At 46.3% G+C, this 21,071-nt stretch overlaps 2 protein-coding genes across 5 annotated transcripts in view; one reads left to right on the forward strand and one right to left on the reverse strand.

Annotated features, from left to right (window-relative positions):
* Positions 1–21,071, reverse strand: part of LOC119185244 (uncharacterized) — a 548,537-nt gene that overhangs the window by 473,852 nt on the left and 53,614 nt on the right. For 2 of the 4 annotated variants that reach the window (XM_075890598.1, XM_075890599.1), the window contains exon 2: positions 19,906–20,044. The exons of the other annotated variants lie outside the window; for them this stretch is intronic. In XM_075890598.1, the coding sequence (XP_075746713.1) occupies positions 19,906–19,945 (40 nt within the window). In that variant the 5' untranslated portion in view covers positions 19,946–20,044. The remainder of the gene's footprint in view (positions 1–19,905; positions 20,045–21,071) is intronic. 4 annotated transcript variants of the gene reach the window in all.
* LOC142802661 (uncharacterized) lies at positions 1,119–7,736 on the forward strand. The gene is made up of 5 exons (XM_075887639.1): positions 1,119–1,312; positions 5,623–5,699; positions 5,800–5,880; positions 5,949–6,682; positions 7,571–7,736. The coding sequence occupies exons 1-4, from the start codon at positions 1,119–1,121 to the stop codon at positions 6,023–6,025; spliced, it is 429 nt and encodes a 142-aa protein (XP_075743754.1). The 3' UTR covers positions 6,026–6,682; positions 7,571–7,736.

Genomic DNA, 21,071 nt, shown 5'->3' on the forward strand with positions numbered 1-21,071 from the left:
TGGCACGAGAGATATTTTCGGTTGCCGCTCTCACAATGAACTCTCCGACCATTGAAACGCTAGGGACATCAGAATTCGATGCATATGGCGTGTCTGAAAGACATTGTTCTTTAAGCCTGTGTACAGCAGCGTTCAAAGGGCTGTCATCAGTGCTTGGAGGCCTAGGGCACTGTCAAGTGAGCTGGCAGAAGCTGTGCCGAGGAAAACGATGTCGAACTTTTCATGTTGCTTTGGGCGGAGGAAGCGAAGATCCCGGTTTTGAGCATCTCTTCCATTGCTCAAACTATGCTTTTCACGTGCAAAACATCGTTGCATCGCCACATCTACATTTCTGCCTCTGAGTGGTCTATGGGCCCTTTATTGGTGACTCCGGCTGTGCAGATTTGTGCCGGCGTAACTAGGTGACCTCCAGATGTACGAATTTCAAGGTCTTCCCAAGCTGTCTTAACTTTTTCAACTTAGCGGTGAACGTCCCAGTGATGACGGAATAGTCGGCACCAGAGTCGACAAGAACTGAAACGCTGTGGCTGTTAAAAAGAACGTTGAGGTCGCTGGTTCCTCGCTTCGCGTTTCTGTTGGGTCGTAGCGTCGGATCACGGGTACGATGATTTGTACCGCTGCTTCGACGCTGCATCATCAAGTTGTCTTCTGGTCTTGACCTTTTGACATCGAGATTACGTTGACGTTGTGGCGGGTTCTCGAGGTTTCATCGCGTCGTCATAATCAGCAGCAAAGGATCTTTGGCAGTTCGTCGTACAGCAACCGTACCTCCATCAGTTGCTGCCTTTAGTTTTCCGAGTACGGGGCTAGGCGACCAGCCGCAGGTTGGGCCAGTGTATGACTGCCAGTGAGGCAACATGTAGCGGCCAGGTGATGGTGAACGAGAAAAGCCTCGGGGCGTCCATTGGGCTGCTGCGAGCCCACGATGTCGCGTGGTCTTTCACCCCGCTATGAACGCGGCGCGTCGATGGCGAAACCACGCAGTCCTACTTGGCGGTACTGACAGCAGCAGTAGGTGCGGCCAGCTTCTCCGCAGTGGTAGTACAGAGGTCGGTGGTCGGGGGCACGCCGCATGTTGGTTTTCCTCGAAAAGTTTCGCTAGTTGGCGGGTGGACAGTATGATGCTGGCGGTGGTGTCTGGGGATGAAAATGCGGCCGTGCGGCCTCCTGTGTGGACGCGGCGGGGGAACATTGCATCTGACTACATCAGCGTAAGCTATGGCTTGTGGCTCAGGCATTGCTGGTTCGTGTGTCCGGAGAAATTGCTGGATTTCCTGGCGTACGAAGTCGGCAATCGGGTCCTGTGGATGCTGTGAGGCTTGCAATAATTTATGCAGCTCTTCCTGTCTGATCACTTGTATCATTTCACGAAGGTTGTCAGAGCCAAGAGCATGATGAGCTGGGCTGTTTTTCATCGTTCGCCGATTATACTGACAGATTCGTATTTCCAGTGTCTTTGTGATTAATGTACCTTCCGACAGGAATTCCTGAATGAACTTCAGAGGGTTTCCTATCAGTTCAGCGAAGAGCTTTTGCTTGACCGTTCACATGAGAAAACGAACTTTTTTGCCTCAAGCATTTCGGGGTGAGAGTGGTGGAACAGTCGCATCACTTTTTCCAAGAAGATTGCCACATTTTTATTCGGGAGTTGCACCCTCGTCTCCAGCAATATTGCAGCTCTTTCCTTGCGGGTGATGCTCCTGAATGTGTCCGAGAATGTGCTGCGGAAGAAATCCCATTTTTGAAGGGCAGACTTCCGATTCTCGAATTAGGTTTTTTGCCGGTCTTCCAGATAAAAGTAGACAAAGCTTCTCTTTCATGTCCCAGTGGTTCAGGGTGGCCACTTGGTTGTAGGTCTCCAGCCAGGTCTCTGGGTCTTCAAACGATTACCCACGGAAAATCGGTAGCTCCCTTGGCTCCTGCATCATGATTTCGAGCTGTGGCATAGCAATTGTCATCATAGCCGCAGTCGAGGTCATGGCTTTGGTCTTCCGAGCCTTGTCTTGTAGAGGCCTGTACTCCGGTGATAGACCCAGCTGCCTGCAGCTTGTTCGGTGCTCGTGGCTGGCGTCATTGTTTTATTCGCGACGTGGGCTGGATTCACGGCTTCACAGAGTTGTCCGGTACATTAACGAAGCAGCACCTCCACCAGACGTCAAGGGGTCGTGACGTGAACGCAGGGAGCAGACTTCAGGTCACAGATGAAACTTTTAATTTAGGCCAAACTTGTGGCCAGGGAAAAAAAAATGTCAGATTATGGCAAGACACTGGCACTGATAGCGGCGAGCAGAGTGTCGGCCATCGATCAATGGACAAGCGGCGAAGCGTGTCGGTATTCATGTACTTGCCATCGAATATTCTAGCGTTATCGCTAGCAGCGATGTTGACATAGAGTAGGCACAGAAAATAGAGTAGGCGATGTAGGCACAGAGAATTCCAGGAGTGGTCACTCAAGCCAAAAAACAGCAGTGCTACACAGCTCCCTCCACCTCCCTGCCGTAAAAGGGCAGCACCTTGCTTATTGCATTCAAAGAAACGTGTGTATGTACTAGTTATCTACTACGGCACCTTTTCTAGTGCATTATATATCTACGTGTCTTTGCGACAGTGATTGTCAACGAATAGGCTGACATGTCAGCCATGACGGATGCAATGGCGTGATCATGGTGTAATGACGTGATGCGTGATAAACATATGTGATTTGGGATGCATTGCGTGATCTTGATGGCGTGATCGACGAAATAATCATGTAAAAGCAACGCTACAAAATACGGGTCATATTGTGCAATGTCGTCATTGCTGGATTCGTCTGCCGGAACGTCTGTCTGCTTGGCTGCTGCTTGGTAAGAAGCCCTTCATGAAGATTTTCTGTCAATTGCTCTGCACTGTATTTGTCACTAGCTGGTATTTATCACACTGTTTCTCAGTTCGTGTATTATGTCCTAGATTGCTTGAAGTTAAATGAGAAACAGCAAGTTTGCATGATGCACTGCACATTTGCGAGAAACTTTTTTTTTGCTTGAAGAAACGAGTCACCACTTGCGCGGTTAGGTTTTTCTTTGTACATGCAATCCCAGTATACTTAGTTCGACTTCAGTGCATGGGTGTGTCGACGTGTGAAAGGGTGCAGTTGTGTTTATAATCATTATTTACATTATTCTCAGATTGTTTGAAGCCTTCGTTAAAGTAAACAGAACTTTAGAAGACATTTTGTTAGCTCCGGCTACGCCATTTTATCAATACACACTTTTGCTTCAGAGTTATATGTGCATGATACCGAAGTTTTTCTTTTCAGCAGTGGCAACTGTGCGTAGGGATAAGTTTGTAGGAGGGAAACATGACCAACGTTTCTTGTTTATTCAGGTCATGCCGCCTGAGCATGGGGCTTTGTTCTTCAGGATTTCGCGAGACAACAGGTAGCCCTTCACACGTTTCCAATATGTAATTTTGAAGTTATAATTGTTATTAGCCAACTATCAAAGTGACATCAGTTTCTTTCACAATGTTTTCGCGCTTAGATAGAGTGGTCGGATGCCCATGCATACTTTTCCTTCATTCTCTCCTAATTACAAGTGCATGCTCTTTATTGTTTGAATGTTGCGTCCTTTTTTTTTCTGTTCACGTAGTTGTGTTTGTTTGTGCCTGCTCCACATAGGTAGTGGGGCTTCTCAATTTCTACAATGCAGGAGGAACCTGGCTTGTATTAGCAAAGTACATATAAGAAAGAAAAGACACAGGCGTGAAGAAAGACAGGCGATAAACTTTACAACTGTTTATTTCATGCCCTTCACATTCACCGTATACATGGGCAAAACAACTCATCTTGCACGTGATCTCATTCCACAATACGACATTTCTGTCGGTGCAATTGATGGCGAACTCTCGAAAGTTTTCTACATTAGCTATATCTTCGGCTTCTTTAATTTCATGTGTCAGCTGATTCTGAGACTGACCAAGAAGCAGTTGGAAGTTTAGCGCCTACCTTTCTTCACATCTGCTTCATCTTTTGCTTCTTATATGTACTGCGCTAATACAAGGTGAGTTTATGGATGACCAACTCGCCCAAGCAACACTTCAGGAGTTGCGATTAATGGAGCACAAGATAGTGATAGCGTAAAAGTGTAAAGAGATTAAAGAGAGAGCATGCCAGTGCATGGTGTGTTTTTTTTACGATGTAGCAAAAGTTACTGACATTGATTGATTGATATGTGAAGTTTAACCTCCCAAAACCACCATATGATTATGAAAGACGCCGTAGTGGAAGGCTCCGGAAATTTCGACCACCTGGGGTTCTTTAACGTGCAACCAAATATGAGCACATGGGCCTACAGCATTTTCACCTCCATGGAAAATGCAGCTGCCGCAGCCGGGATTCAATCCCGTGACCTGCGGTTTAACAGCCGAGTACATTAGCCACTAGACCACCGCGGCAGGACAAGAGTTACTGACATTAACCAAGATATTGTTATGATTTTTCACTCAGTTGACTTGAAGCTGTCTGATCACTAAAAGTTATCAGGCAGGGCTGGTATTCAGTTGGCTTTCGTGTTTTCAATTATGAGTGCATTTCGGTGTTTGATTTCCCTTCTAAGCAGAACTCTCCCAACACTTCCAGGGCAAAGATCTAGTTGCAATATGCTGGTCGTCATGACCTGCTTTCTCAGCCAATCTCAAAGCTGTATGCTAACTACCACCTGTTCAGTGAGCACTTTCAGCTGCATTGCCCCCCCCCCACTGACATGCTGGCAGATGATGATGGCGCAGGGTAACCTGCTTAAACATGTCTTTGCACATAACTGTCCAAAGTTGTCTTTCTTAGCGACACTTGAAGTTCATACACTGCACCCTAACTTATTTAGTTGACCCAGAGGCCGTCTTCTCTGAAAACGCTGTCACTAAGCCCCATGGTATGTGTTCTTCTGCGTGCTTTGCTGCATTTATTTCTTGTTCTACGTGTTTTGCTATGTATTGCCTTCTGTGATCGTCTGGTGACAACCTTGTCATTACCCAGCTACGAACCATCTCGTTATATTTTAGATACACTTTCATTTCGTACGTTATTCAGACCATGTAAGCATATAGACATGGTTGCAGAATGTTATGTGCTGTATTGTACATTGCTGGCATTTATTCTGCTTTGCTCTGCCTACCAACTCATCTGTGGCAGGCAAGAGATTTAGTGACATGAGGCCTTCGGTCTTGAAAAATCTTCATTCTTGACTGCAGCAAACCTTTTCCACTCCATGGTTTGCTGTATCAAGGTAACATTGCTTGTTCTCGGTTGTTAGCTCTCAAGTTGTGTAGCAATCATCCAACTTGTTCATAAGTGCATGTGGTGATTTGTCTATTTTGTGCCAAACACATTTGCCCTCTGTTGTTTGTGTGAGCTTTCTGAAAACGAGCCCACTATGTCTACACTCCTTTACTATTCTGCCAGTGAGTCAGTAGGTGTGGTTTGCTGCACACATTTAATGCGATTGCGTAATAACTATGGAAAGAAGCCACTGTTTCAGAGCTTCTCATAACTCTGCTCTCTAATAATTCACGTCTGGATGGCAGCTGCCCTTATGTGTTTTGTGTATAAGCACAAAAATCGTTTTGGGTCTAAATTCTGATTGATAGAATACTTGCCCTAACACGAAGTTTATTTTGTTTAGGGGCCACCAAAGCAACTCTGAGGAAAATATCCACATCTGAAGGTATGGACAACTTTCTTGCTTTTCTTTTTTTTGTGTAGCAGCTGCGCTGTGGAGACAGCAATTTTCTCTCAGCATCAACTCTTACATATTTTGGTTGCAGACATTAAGACACCAAGTTTGCAAACGAGTGATGCAGTGTGTCCCACTGTCAAGTTCGGTTGTCTTCAAGCCCTACTGTATGGTGAGGTGCACTTTATTGGCCCCATTTGCTTAGTATCTTATTGATGTTCTTCAATAATGGCATTGCAGAGCGAAGTCCAGAGGGTGGTGATCAGATGGAGAGTGTAAAAGACAGCACCTATTCTTGGGAAGTACCTCAGAAGTAATCTATCATTTCCTTCTGTGTTGTTGCTGACATTATAGATCACTAAGAAAAAGGATAGAGGAAAAAATATTACTGTTTAATGAGGGTTTTCAATTTTGCGTGTTGCATTGCAGAAGGGGCCCCATTCGACAGCGACAAACAACCTTAGAAGGTGGCCATGGAGTCACCACTCTTTATTGCCCATGATGATGTGTGCTTTTTCTGGCATGATTTGCTTGTTATCTTATAGGCGTGCTTTGATGACAACATAGCAGAACAATGCCCCTTCAATGGCAGCGAGAGTGTAAATAAGACACCTGCTCTTGGGAACCACCTTGAAGTGATCTGTTTTGAACTTCTGTGTCTTTTAGGCAGTTATTTCTGGCATTATCCGATGCCAAGAAAACGGGATAGAGAAAACGTGTTTCTAACTCGTCACAAACAGCACACAAAAAGGATTTCAAACTGCTCTGTGTTTTTGCAGAAGGGGCTCTATCCGACAGCCATGAAGCGTGGAGTCAGTGGAGACTCCACGCTCTACTGTCAATGATGAGACGCACTTCATTGGCACCACTTGCTTAGTATCTTACTGCTCTTCTTCTTATTGAAGAGTCGGGTCCAACTAGCAGTGACGAAAGTGACAGCGAACAGAAGAGTGCTTGCAACTCGGTAACCCCTTGTAAGTGATTTATTTCTTTCTATGGTGTTGTTCGGCAGCCAGCTCTAACATAGTTTTCCCCACAGATATAGACTAAGCAGCTATATGAAAAAAACATGGCATCCTTCACAAACATATTGTAGTTTTAAGACGTAAACTTCCAGCACCTGTTATTTAAAGGCTGAAAGGCATATATTTCGGAGTGCTTAGCCTTGCCACTTATTCAGCACACAAAGCAGCAGAAACCTAGGGTAACTAATATGATTGTGATCGACACAAATATATTCACAATCAACACTGTAAGTGCAAGTGCCAGAGAGTTATGAGAATGGCTTACGAAAGCACTATCAATCTTACAGCCCAATGTGCATATGATCACAAATGACTTAATAATCGTGACTTTTGCTACAGCGGCGAACAAAGTATTGTACATACAGTTTTTTTTAATAAAGAGTGAGTCATTCAACGTGCGATATACATTGCTGCTCTCTTCAATGGTTTCACTGTAAACTTCAATTATTACAAAGACGGAAATGCCCTACAATACAGATACATGAGATGTAGTGCTTATGTCTGTTTTTATACTGAGACTCAGTCTTTTCAATGTGTGATGATACTTGGCACCTTTAGTAACCCACTATACATCACAAATACACCTTGAGCATATACGCTTGCTGCGCAGGGACCTGTCCTATGTGGCTTTGCAGCAAATGGGAGTCCCTTTTAGAGGAAAGGGTAGTTTAAAACAATGGGTGTTTATAGCCACACCAAACCTCTTTTTTTATGTGTTTAACTGAACAATTTCGTACTGATGTTTTCCTTATCTGTTAAAGATGAGCATCAGTCTTCCTCTGCCACACTATAAGGTTTAGTTTTTAATATATTGTACTAATTTCTTTTTCTTTATAGCTTGTGCAGGCATGTCATTCATCCTTGCAGCAAAATGCACTCAGTGGCCAAAAGACATCATAAGGTGGCTACAAGAGCAGGTGTGCAAGTACAGGAAGACAATTGAACGACTATGGAAACAGCAGGTGCCCGGCACAAGCGAAGCATTTGATGTTATCAAAACTTTTGCAACTGATGAAATGTTTGAACTCTTAAGAAGTCATGTGAAACTCGGAGAAAAAGGCAAAGGTAAACAATTTGCTCGGTGGATGAACCAATTTGCACTGCAGTTGCATTTCTGTGGTGCAAGAGCATTTTTGTCGTTCCTAACACTGCCCAGTGAGCATTCTTAAGGAGATGGCTCTCGAATGCAGAAATGCTGCTAGGAATTCTTCCAGAAATAATCCAATCAATAGTGTTGTCAACTAAGTCGTGGAGTAAAGTTAAACATTCTTATAACGAACCTCTATATAACGAATTCTTTGATATAACAAAGTTTTTCTATTCCCCGCCGCTGCTCCATAGAAGCACATGTATTTGCGACCTCTATGTAACAAAGTAACAGCAGGAAACAACCTTGATATAACGAATTTTCCTCACGGACAATCTAGGAATTTCGCTCTGTATTTTGGCATTTCGGTACGAGCATGCATTTTCCGTGGCTGCCCCGCCTCCACTGAAACGGTGACGGTGGTGCGCACGGCGCACCAGGCAAAGAGCGCAAGGCGGGCAGGCGGGCCTTCACCCCGCGAGCCGGCGTTGCCGCCTTTCTCGCCGCCGCGAGCGCATGCGCGGGTGTGCACCCTCCCTTCCCTCTGAACAAACAAATAAAAAAAAACTACTGTTGCGCATTGGCAGTGCCATGCTTTTAGTTAGTGTCACATAGCCGCGCTGCATATGGAGGGTGCTTTACCTAAAAGTTTTCCATGGTATCCATGTCTATGTCGTTTGCTCTTCGTTTTCAACGCCGTGCAGGCGTGCATAGTTTTACTGCGCGCGCATGGTGTGGCCCCCGACGACGTTCAGAGTTGCTTTTTTAAATTACGATAGCAATTGTCTGGACAGTCGCAGCTGGTTTTTTTCCGTAGATGCCGCCATTCATTGCATACGTATACGTATATGTATATATTATATATGTGTGTGTGTGAAAGCTCAAGAAAGAAAAAAAAGCCGCCTGCGCTTGCCGCTCGTCACGATGCGCCAACGCGCACTTATCTCCCATGCGTATTTTGCCCCATGAAAGGGAGCGGGATGTTCCGGTGGCGAGAATTGCGCGTCTTCGACTTTTACCGGGATGGTTGCATGTAGTTGCCGCGTGCACAAAGATCACTTCGCTGGCTGGACAGGCGCTGTTTGCGAAAAGAGTGCACTTTTCAAACTCAGCAAAGTAACAACTGGGGCACTTGTTAGTTTGCACTCATATCTGTACCCGTGATTACGTTTCGCGCCTCGCTTTTGTTTAAACAGTGCTTCAAGTGTCGAGCAGTAAACGATGTTAGTTCAATGTTGTCCTTGTGCGTCATTTGTGCTTGAGCAGCGCTCTGCACGTTTCCATCTGCTTGCCATTCTCAGCGATACATTTCAAGTTGTTGCTATCGCATTCAATACTTCACCCTTGCGGCAAAACTGTGACTTAGCTTAATTTTGAACAACTGTATAATCGACACCGAGGGGATGTCAGACTAGGCGCTAATGGAAACTCCGAGACCATGTTGATGACGGATCTTCAAAGCTCGACTTGTCACACCCTTTCGTCTTGTGCCGCGAGTTCGCAGGCTAGTAGCTTTCGCGATGAGCCAATTAGTTCTGGCAACACGACGTATGCGTTGAATGCAATGCAACGAACGTGAGAGCAAAAAATTGCAATCTTAAGAAGTAAGGCTGGCAGCCAATATCGCGGATCCAATATCGCTAAAATCCTGTAAAACGATAATGTGAGCAAATACAGCCGCTCCAGAGAGAAGTGCTTTTTTCACACAGTCCCTTCGCGTTGAAACTGCAATGATACTCACCGAGATAGCAAGTGCGCCAGCGATCCTGACCATTCTTAAAATCAAAGTTCATTATTGCTACTTGTGCGATCCCCTCCCCACGTTGTTTCAGGCTGGTTCAAAACGGGTGGTTTACTTTCTGTTTGAGCATTTCACAGCAGTTCTAACACACGGGAGCTGTTATCTTATGCACTCTCCAGGCGATAGGGATAGACTGATCCTGCTTCAGTAGCGCTCGCACACTTTTACCGCTCGTGAAAGTTGCGATGCGCAGGGGTATGTTATCAATTCGGAATTGTCAGGGAACATGGAGGCGACGGCAAAAGCCCGCCTAGGGTGTCCATATAATTGCTATCGCAATAATAACCCAAATTTTGTACTGTAAAATAAGCGTTTTCGGTTAGCTCTTCCTTCGGCTTTCCCTTTGTTTAATTTCCATGTTTACGTAATTTCATACCGAATTTGCATATAATGAAACCCTTTTTATAAGGAATTTTCCGAGAATTTATCAATTTCGTTATATAGAGGTTTAACTGTACTTTGATTTTTGATGAGATGGTGCTTAAAAAAAATTTGGCTTATGATGCGACACAAGATGTTGTGCAGGGATTCACAGACAATGGTGTTGAGCGAACTTCAACTATTGCAGACTTGGCGATGATGGTCCTGCTTTCAGGAATTTCCAAGCGATGGGTTCAGCCGGTAGCCTAAACAGTAGGTCGTGCCTCGTCATCATTGTCACACCTATATGACCTGTTGATGTTGCTGATTAAGCGATTGCAAGAAGTCTGAATATCGATAAAAGTTCTAATATGTGCCCAGGGAGCATCAAATATTGGCTTGTCAAGGCAGCTGGGAGTACCTGTGGGGAAGCCATTTTTCACTGTGGATGAAAACCACAGTTTTTCATTTACGATGTACCACACCTAGTGAAAACGATGCGGAAGAACCTGCAGATGCATAAACTTCATATTGAAGAGGAGGTTGTAGACTGGCATATATTACTAAGTTGTATCATTCAACACATGAGCTTAGGCTTTGCTTAGAACCAAAATTATCAGACAGGCATATCTATCAGAAACCATTCAGCAATATGAAATTGAAGCGGGCTATGCAGGTTTTAGTGCATCTGCTTTTATTGTTATTATTTTATTATTTATATTGTCGCGGTTCAACGTAAGCAGTGCACCGAGACATTGAGTCCGAGAACTGACGGCGTGTGTTTTTATGCAGGAGCCAAAAGCAGGTGAGCAAAACAAAAGCACGTCGTCTTCTTCAGTCCCCCTTTTCACGAGGCTGTTGGCGCGCACATCGTCTTCGTTCTTTGTTTCGGGCGCGGCATTTGCCTCCCCTTAAAAGAGCATCGCCCCGATGCTATAGCTGAGACAGTAATTTGCACAAAAAGTCAATTTGTAGAAGCGACGGTGCCTCGCAGAGTCACTCGCTGACGTATGGCTTAATGCGCACTACGTGCACAAGCTCAGGTCGGTGCTGGCGACGCTTTGAACAGTTTGGGCTATCCGGGACGACTTTATAGGTAACGTCACTTAGTCGTCGCAGCACTCGATAAGGTCCGAAGTACCTTCTGAGCAATTTTTCGGATAGTCCCCGTCTTCGTACAGGCGTCCACACCCATACCCTGTCCCCGGTTTCGTACGTTACAGAAGTATGACGTTGGTTATAGCGGCCTGCGTCGTACTTTTGCTGTTGGTATATTCGCAGACGTGCGAGCTGCCTGGCTTCCTCTGCGCGTTGAGTAAACGCGTCAGCACTCATTTCATTGTCATCGCGTCTAACATCGTTCTTACTTCTTGTCCGTGAACAAGGCTGAATGGGGTCATCCATGTGGTTTCTTGTTTCGCAGTATTGTATGCGAACGTTATGTAAGGGAGAATCTCATCCCAGTTTTTGTGTTCGAAGTCCACATACATTGAAAGCATGTCTTCCAGAGTTTTGTTAAGTCGCTCGGTCAGCCCGTTGGTTTGTGGATGGTAAGCTGTCGACTTGCGATGAATAGTACCGCTGAGGACCAACACACGATCTGAAAGCGCGGCCGTGAATGCGGTTCCGCGATCTGTTATAACAATCGATGGCGCACCGTGTCTCAGCACAATGTTCTCTATGAAGAACCGGGCTACCTCCTCTGCTGTGCCTCTCTGGATGGCTTTTGTCTCGGCGTAGCGAGTAAGGTAGTCGGTCGCCACTATAACCCAGCGGTTACCAACACTAGAGGTGGGAAGTGGGCCCAAAAGGTCCATTCCAATCTGGTCAAATGGCGTTGTCGGGATCTGGACAGGGTGTAGCAAACCGGCTTGTTTCGTTGGAGGTGACTTGCGCCGCTGGCAATCGAGGCATGTCCGAACATGATGCTTCACAGTAGCGGTGAGTCTAGGCCAGTAATATCTCCCTCGAACTCTGCTCAGTGTGCGCGTGTAGCCTAAATGTCCAGATGTTACCGCGTTGTGGCACGCTTGCAACACCTGAGAACGAAGAGTGGTAGGGACGACAAGCAGGTAGGTGGACCCGTCTGACGAGAAATTCAGTTTGTAAAGGACATTGTTTCGCAGACAGAACGACGATAGTCCTCTTGTAAAGGCTTTGGGTGCATTCTGGCTTCGTCCTTCTAAATAATTAATCAAGCCAAGTAGCTCAGGATCGTCATGCTGGTGATCTGCGATGGTTGACGTGTCGAGGATTCCGAGGAACGCTGTCTCTTCATCAAAAGCAGCAGCCGACTCTATTGGTGATCGAGAGGCAGCCAACGTCCGTGTGTCGTTTTCCCGACTTATACACTATCGTTATATCAAACTCTTGTAGTCTAAGACTCCAGCGTGCCAATCGCCCTGAAGGATCTTTCGGACTTGTTAACCAACACAACGAATGGTGGTCACTGATAACCTTGAATGGGCGGCCGTACAGGTATGGGCGAAATTTCATAACTGCCCACACCACGGCGAGGCATTCCTTTTCAGTGGTCGAGTAATTTGCTTCTGTGCGTGACAGAGTTCTGCTTGCGTAAGCGATCACTCTTTCCTCGTCATCCTGGCGCTGTACAAGCACAGCTTCGAGGCCAACATTGCTGGCGTCAGTATGGAGCACCGTAGGGGCTGTGTCATCAAAATGGGCAAGCACGGGGGTCGTCTGTAGACGTTGCCGCAAGTCATTGAAAGCATCTTCCTGTTCGACGCCCCAAACAAATGCAACGTCATCCCTCGTGAGACGAGTTAAAGGTGACGCAATGCGCGCAAAATCTGGAATAAATCGCCGATAATATGCACAGAGACCCAGAAAACGCCTCACTGCCTTTTTACCTGATGGTGTTGGAAATTGTGCGACGGCGGCAACTTTTTCGGGGTCTGGACGAACTCCTGCGTAACTGACGACATGGCCAAGAAACTGCAGTTCCTCAAAGCAGAAGTGACATTTCTCCGGCTTGAGCGTCAGGCCTGCGGCCCCGTATGGCCTGCAAGACCACTTGCAATCGTTCAAGGTGTTCGTCAAACGTTGTAGAAAACACAACGACGTCGTCAAGGTATACTAGGCAGGTTCTTCATTTAAGGCCAGAGAGAACGGTATCCATGAGACGCTGGAAAGTAGCAGGAGCGGAGCACAAGCCAAATGGTAAAACCTTAAATTCGTACAGTCCGTCTGGCGTCACGAAAGCGTTTTTTTTCACGATCCCTGGAGTCTACTTCAATTTGCCAATATCCGCTCTTTAAGTCCATGGAAGAGAAGTAACGTGCGTTTCGAAGCCTGTCAATCGAATCATCTATGCGGGGAAGCGGGTACACGTCCTTTTTTTGTAACCTGATTTAGCTTTCAATAGTCCACACAGAAACGCAGGCTGCCGTCCTTCTTTATCACTAGAACAACAGGTGATGCCCAGGGGCTTTTCGACGGTTGAATGACGTCGTCTTCAAGCATTTTTGTTACCTGCTGTTCTATCGCTTCTCGCTCTTTTGAAGCCACACGGTACGTATTTTGATGGATTGGTCTAGCCGTGTCCTCTGTGATGATTCGGTGCTTGGTCAAGGACGTCCGGCCAACTTTCGAGGTCGACGCAAAACAGTCGTGGAACTCGTCTAGCAGCACAAGCAGGCGTTCCCGCTGTTGCTGGGTTAAAGTAGGGCTGACGTCAAGGTTAGGTGCTAGGTTATGTGGGCCTTGTGCAGGTGTTGCTTCGAGTGCTGAAAAGCAGTCACAAACATCTATGATCTCGTCGAAATGTGCCAATGTTGTGCTTTTTGGAAGGTGCCGTCCCTCGGCAGTGAAATTGGTCAACAGCAAGTTCGTTTGGCCGTCGGTGACATTGACTATTCCTCGTGCTACGGAAATCTCGTGAGTGAAAAGCAGCGAGGTTAGTTGGTCGGCGACTCCTTCACCGTCGAACGGTACGTCACATGCTACTGAAACGAGGATACATGATCAAGGCGGCATGACTATATTGTGGTCTTTGAGACGAAAGGATTTGTGCTCTGGTGATGTAGGATCAGTCAGACGAGCACTCTCGTAAAATGAAACCACGCGGTCCGGGATGTTGATTATTGCGCCGTGGTCCCTGAGAAAGTCCATTCCTATAATTAAATCTTTGCAGCACACTGGAAGAAAATGAAAGTAGCGACGAAAGAAGAATCTCCTATGCTGATTCTTGCTGTGCATCTTTCTGTAGGAAGCAGTAATCGACCACCCGCTGTTCTTATATGTGGTCCTGTCCATGGCGTCTTTACTTTTCTAAGATGATCAGCCAGCTTGTGACTCATTATGGAAAAATCAGCACCCGTATCGACTAAAGCCGTGTAACTTGCTCTTTGTCAATAATTACATTGAGGTCGGTGCTCACCATTTCGTCGTTGTTAATATTCGTCGGCGTCAAGTCGTTCTGTCGCGGCAGTACTGGGGACTTTTTATCGTCTTGTGGTCGGGCTGCGACCTTACCCCGAGAGGTCGCCGCCTTTAGTTTCCCCGGTAAGGGCTGGGCGACCTTGTTCCCCGAAGGTCAGCAAAAGTACCTCGATTCGGTGATGATGTCTGAGCAGGGGATGGAGAGCGTGACCTGTGGGCGGAATTGGGCTAGCGATGAGGAGGCGACTCGTGATAGGGAGATCACGTTGTTGAAGGTCCTCGAAAACCAGGGTCGTCATGGCAAACAATGTAGTCGTCATTGGCACGGCGACCGTCGTACCCTGGTTGAGACGGGCAAAGCGATGTGTCGCGGTACCAACAATAGCGAGCTATATGGCCGGCACCACCACAGTTGAAGCAGAGAGGGCGCCGATCGACGGTGCACCAAGCGTCTGTTGTGCGAAATTGTGGGCGTCTTATGTCCTCTCGTGGTGGTGAGTAAGGCGCGGCAAGTGGTGGCTGGTGGCATGGAAACATCGGAGACATGGGCTGACGTCTGAAAGCCTCCTGCAATGGTTGCGACGAAGGTGCGGCTGTAGGTGGCTGGTAGTATGATGTAATAGGCGGGACGGGTGGTGGTCGGCGGACAGCGTCAACGTAACTCAGTTGACACTGATCGCGACCGAGATCAGCTGCTGAAAAAACGTGCCTAAGTTCGTCACGAACGACTGCGGCAACGGCGGTCACTGGTGCATCCACTGGAGGAGTCCAAAGCTTCTGAATTTCTTCGCGGATGATATCTCTGATAAGGTCACGTAGGGAGCCCTAATTGTCCAGAGTCACTGAAGCGGCGTTGATTGGGGTGGTAGTGGACGAGCGATCATATTGGCTCGATCTTTGGTGCAGAACGCGCTCAATGGCAGTGGCTTGTCTTATAAAATCGGCCATGGTAGTTGGGGCATTGCGCACAAGTCCAGCGAACAGTTGTTCTTTCACGCCGCGCATAAGGTAGTGCAACTTCTTCTCCTCGGACATGTTGGGATCAGCCCGACGACAGAGGCGCGTCACGTCTTCAGCAAACATTGCCACAGTTTCGTTAGGTTTTTGAAGCCTTAACTCGAGCAACTGCTGAGCCCGCTCTCGACGGTCGACGCTAGCAAAGGTGTCAATCAGCTGCTGACGAAAGTCATCCCATGTGGATATACGGCCTTCTCGATTCTCAAGCCACGTGTGAGCGCCGTCATCGAGAGTGAAATACGTGCGGGCGAGCATTCCACTGGTTGATATCGGCAACGCGTTCGTAATGCTCAAGTCAATCTTCAACATCTTCGTGTGGGGCACCACTGAAGCGATCAGGCACAAGTGGCTGAAGAAGTGTTACCTGGGCTGGATTGGAAACGGGACTGCCTTGTATCCCTTGGACCAACTGTGGCTGGCTAGCGCAGGCCATTGGTAGAGGTACGTAATGACTGGTAGAATGTTCGTCGAAGGAGGTCAGCTCAGGAGATAGGCCTAGCAACCGCCGACTGAAGCGGTGCACTGGTGTCGTAACAGGTGGCTGCGTGTCGGGACTTGATGAACGGCTCCCAGATGGGGTGTTGAGCATCGGCAGGCTTGCTACCCAGCACCTCCACCAGTGTCGCGGTTCAACTTAAGCAGTGCACCGAGACGTTGAGTCCGAGAACCGACGGCGTGTGTTTTTATGCAGGAGCCAAGAGCAGGCGAGCAAAACAAAAGCACGTCGTCTTCTTCAGTCCCCCTTTTCACGAGGCTGTTGGCGTGCACATCGTCTTCGTTCTTTGTTTCGGGCGCGGCAATATGTAGGGTTTAATGTCCCAAAACCACCATATGATTATGAGAGACGCCCTAGTGGAGGACACCGGAAATTTCAACCACCTGGGGTTCTTTAACGTGCACCCAAATCCGAGCACATGGGCCTACAACATTTCCGCCTCCATCGGAAATGCAGCCGCTGCAGCCGAGATTCGATTCTGCGACCTGCGGGTCAGCAGCCGAGTACCTTAGCCACTGGACCACCGCAGCGGGGCTTCCATTGCTATTACTTTACTTGCATTTGTTAAAGAACTGCCGGACGCTGCGTTGTGCACGGCTAACTTTTGTGACAGGACGAACAAACTTTTCAATGCATTAAACAGTTCAAGCGCAAAGAAGAACGCTTAGGAGTTGAGGTATGCTATTCTCAAAGGGCAATCTGAAGTGTATGACTTCCTTGAGGCAGCTGTTTCATGGATTGCTACTAGGAACGTTGAAGGCAGGCGGCAGCCGCATACTCTTATAGGATGGCAGGTGACCATAAAAGCAATCCCGATGCTTTGGGAAGAGCCTTCAAATAAGAAAAGCTTCAGCTTTCTCCTTAGCTGGCGACTTCAGCAGGACCCTATAAAAAAACATGTTTGGAAGTATTAGACAAAGGGGAGGGCATGCCACTTAAACCCAACTGTTCCCAATTTCATATGTGGTCTAAAGCACATAACGATCCTAAAAATAATGAAACCTTTAGATAAAGAAAATGTTGAGGAGGACAAATGTGTACTTCTTCAAGAGCTCTCGCCATTTTCACTGCACAAGCTGTCGCTTGCAGATCATTTTCAGCTGCCTTGCTCAGACGACTTCCCTTCACTTGAGAGTATCAGCTTGCTAGCTTTACTGAAGCAGTTGCATCCTGTCGATAATGCAGCACCCTATTATGCCGCGGGGTTTCTGATTAAGAAGTTTCTTGAGAAGTGTCCAGGGGACTGCCATTGTTCGGCATTTCTGAAGGATGATCAAAACCAATTACAGCAAAACTACCAGCATTTCACTATGTTGAAAGCTTATCATGTGCTAGAGAGCTGTATGCAAATTGGACTGCTCTATCTGTCAGTGCATTTCAGATGTTCCACGAAATGGAATCTGCCTTTTTTTTCAACTGTTGAAAGGGTGGCTAATTGTCATGGTGTCTGCTCAACCTTGTCCGATAAACTGTCACTCATGAGTTTTCAACTTTGTTCAGTGGATTGCCGTGACAGGTTCCTGAAAATTTATTGTACAATACGCTTGTGCTGGCATGTCAGGTATGTTAACCGCAACTTGGACAAAGTCAGATTTCAATCCTCGGTTTCTGCTTTGCAGCTCGACAAGCTTAAAGCATAGATATGGTGCTTCATGTGAAAAAAAAACGAAACGTAAAGGATGCGAAAACCTCCCAGCATTACGTTAGTGTGAGATGATAAAATTGCCAGGTTACTGTGCAAAAGATTGATTAAAATGTGGGGTTTAACGTCCTAAAACTACCATATGAATACGAAAGGCGTTCTAGCAGAGGGCTTTGGAAATTTCGATTTTCTGGGGTTCTTTAACGTACATCGTGATCTCAGAACATGAGCCTACAGCATTTTCGCCACCATCGAAACTGCAGCCGCCGAAGCCTGGATCCCATCCCGCGACCTGTGGGTCAGCAGCCAAGTACCTTAGCAACTAGACCACCACGGCGGGAACTATTATTTTAAGGGAGAGGGGAAATATGATCTGCTTTGAACTCTGCTTGATCACTACTTGTACGTGGCGGAAATAGAGCTGCCAGGCTGAAGCAGTGATAAATGTTGTAACTAATGAAATGTCAGTGCGTAAACTAAAGTTGCTGTGCTTTGATAAAAGTTCCAAGTGAAAGGCCCGGGTCTTGTGTTGTTTCTATGATGACACTATCAATGTGGCTGGGACACTTCTGTTAAACTGGGTTATAGATGCGTATTGAAGCATAGCTGTGGCTTGCTTCTTGCATTGTATGTGTAGCTGTGTTTGGCTGACAACTGTAGTAAGCAGCTTTTATTTCTGTTCGCTATGCATCCCTAAAGTAATACCTAATGAGAAAGACTAGCCTTCAAAAGACTACTGTTGTATTCCTCTTCAAATACTGTCTTCTGCACTTTTACTGTTTTGCAGAATTTTTCTTAATATTGCCCATTTATTTGTTTACACTGTAGAACTTATTTTAAACATATTGTAGCACTTGTCGCCATTCTATGTATTGTGTCGTGCACTGATAATTTGCTTGCGCTCATAGGCATCCGACACTGGACCAGAGGGTGCGACGGAGCTCTTTTGGGCAGCATCAACGTTGTTACCAACCGCCAGGAATATTATGAAAATAAAACTCTCACTGAACACATCGAAATGCTGGTGTTAGTGCTCTTTTTGGCACGTTTTCAAAGAACGCTTCCTGGGCGCTTCCATAATCGCGCCTGACCCCTTGTTGACAACTAAAAAAGAAATGTATCCTGGCAAGTCCGCTTTTGCTGCGTCTAATCCCTAGGCTATGCAATGGCGGGCCCAGTTTTGCTGTGTCTACTCGCTAAGCTGTGTGTTCTGGTGCTACCATCGTTTCTTGCAAACTGCTTCGCCTGGTGCCTATTGAGAACGTGACTATGCGTGACTTGACAAAAAAAAAAAACTTTCGTCTCTTCTTATGCTTGTCTTGTTTATACAAAACGTCTGCATTAACACAAAGTAGTTGTAGCTCTGGAGGCTATACACAAAGCTGCTCGCTGCATGCAAGCAGCGAGTTAAAAAAAACAAAAAACTTATCGTCTTCGAGACAACCACATGCACTGATGTAGTCTCGAATGCCGTGTAATTTTTCTAATCGCTATAAAATGGCTTTCGAGACGGTCCTTTTTGCGATCTGCCATCTCTGAGGCTCTGAAGGCTTCCAACATTTGTTTGGAGCGCTGCGAACCCAATTCAGTAACAGGAGCCTGTAGAAGTGTCCTCTCTTAACCTTTTATATTACTGTGACGTAGGCTTGAGAATATTCCGGGATGTTTACGATGTGGGCGTAATCTTAACAAAATGATCTACAATAATTGTCAACCTTCTAGAACAGTAAGGCGCAGTTTGCGCTGAGCATTCCAGACAGGCTTTGTGTGCGAAAACCAAATGAAACATAAGTGTAAATAAGAAAAGCACGTGGCAATATTAAATCCGATAAGGAATAACAGCTTCGGCACTCGCATTTCGCCGCATATTGGCACGGTCCACTGTACGTGCACGCATTATGCAGAAACATCAGCTGTTCATGAATTTCACTGCTCAGAGTGCAGCGTTGTTCACGCAGTCAGCATTGCACTTCAGAACGGGCAAGAAGCATATGATAAATGAGTGTGTTACCACTATAAAAATAAAAAAAATGGAAGGAAGCTACACAAGTGCTGCTCTTTGCTACAGTGGTGACATGTGCTTTGTAGTGCGCTGCAAGCTTGCACATGGGTAGTTTTGCTCATATGTTGCGCTTCTGTTCGCAATACCTTCGTTTTTTTTTTTTAATTCTGGCCAGCGCTACAGTGATGGTGTGTTAAAATACTAGCCTTATACTAGCTGCGTTAGAAGCATCTGACTGTTCTGTAGAGTACCTGATTTCGATGCTGCGTAGTGATATCTGTGTACACGTGTTTTCATCATGGTGCTCATGTATATGCACTGCGTTCAAATGGGGAAAGTGGAGAATACACACAAAACATAACGTACCTGAACGTTCATGCTTGGATACTATTTTGCAGTCCCACATTTCTTTTTTTGACACGGAAGTTCTTATACCAAGGTCCACCACAGCTTCGTTGACCTATTCCCGTCACGGATATGACATTGTGAAATCTATAATAACAGACTGCAAAGAAAAAAAAAACGAAAGAGAAACGTTCTGTCGTGGGGTGCCAAACCAGGGACTTCTCCTACCACAGCTGACAGCGCCAACAACTAGGCCACACAGCAGAGCGTACTGTGTAGAGTATTAACCGCAAACCATTTATAGTCGCAACTCCAGAAAACGCTGCGTGAGTGGGCAACACTGATTGAAAAAACAAAGGTGGCTACGCTGAACGCTGTCAACGCGGCCCTTTCGCTTGGTGCTGTACGTAAGTTTGTTGATTGTGGTGTCGGATGGCGTCATTTTATTCTCGTTCGCATTGACCGCATCATTCTCATCGGCATAAAGGATTTCACTGGCGATCTCGCCGCGGTGGTCTAGTGGCTAAGATACTCAGCTGCTGACCCGCAGGTTGCGAGATAAAATCCCAGCTGCGGCGACTGCTTTTTCGATGGAGGTGAAAATGCTGTCGGCCCGTGTGCTCAAATTTTGGTGCACAAAAAAGAAACACAAGTGTTCAAAATTTCCGGAGCCCTTCACAACGACGTCTCTCGAAATCATAAGGTGGTTTTAAAACTTTAAACTCCACATATCAAATGAAATCGATATTACTGGTGAAACAGCGGAAATATTTGTGCTTTGCACGCAGACATTGAACTTCTTGAGCGAACTGAATCAGATTTACCTCAAGTTAAAGAGCCTGCCTAGCGAGCCCTAGGTTGAAAAAGGCAAATGTTCATGAGTAGCGAGCTTCTCCGAATGGTGCTAGCACTTTTGCCCCGCATTGTTACACTGCTACAGGCAAGGTCTTGACAGCAACTACGCTGCAATTTGCGCTGCGGATTGCATGTATTTCATTGAGTTCTGTTGTCCCATCGAAAGCTGAATACGCATGCTGTTCAGTGAATCACAAAACGGAGCTAAGCCTGAACCAGTGTATCTTGAGCTAAGGCAAATCGTAGTTTAAATTGTGATAGTAGTGCTCCTTTCTTTTTGTTTGCCAATCTATCTAATTAGATTTCTAATGAATAAGGTCATGTGGTCCCCA

Source organism: Rhipicephalus microplus, chromosome 3 (assembly GCF_043290135.1).
Source record: "Rhipicephalus microplus isolate Deutch F79 chromosome 3, USDA_Rmic, whole genome shotgun sequence".
Lineage (NCBI taxonomy): Eukaryota > Metazoa > Arthropoda > Arachnida > Ixodida > Ixodidae > Rhipicephalus > Rhipicephalus microplus.

What these genes read in the sequence shown, in the direction of transcription:
- LOC142802661 (XM_075887639.1), top strand. Translation starts at nt 1,119, where the DNA reads ATGATGCTGGCGGTGGTGTCTGGGGATGAAAATGCGGCCGTGCGGCCT. An exon ending in AATCGGGTCCTGTGGATGCT is followed by an intron (nt 1,313 to 5,622) that starts GTGAGGCTTGCA and finishes TCTGATTGATAG; the next exon opens with AATACTTGCCCTAACACGAA. An exon ending in TCTTCAAGCCCTACTGTATG is followed by an intron (nt 5,881 to 5,948) that starts GTGAGGTGCACT and finishes ATGGCATTGCAG; the next exon opens with AGCGAAGTCCAGAGGGTGGT.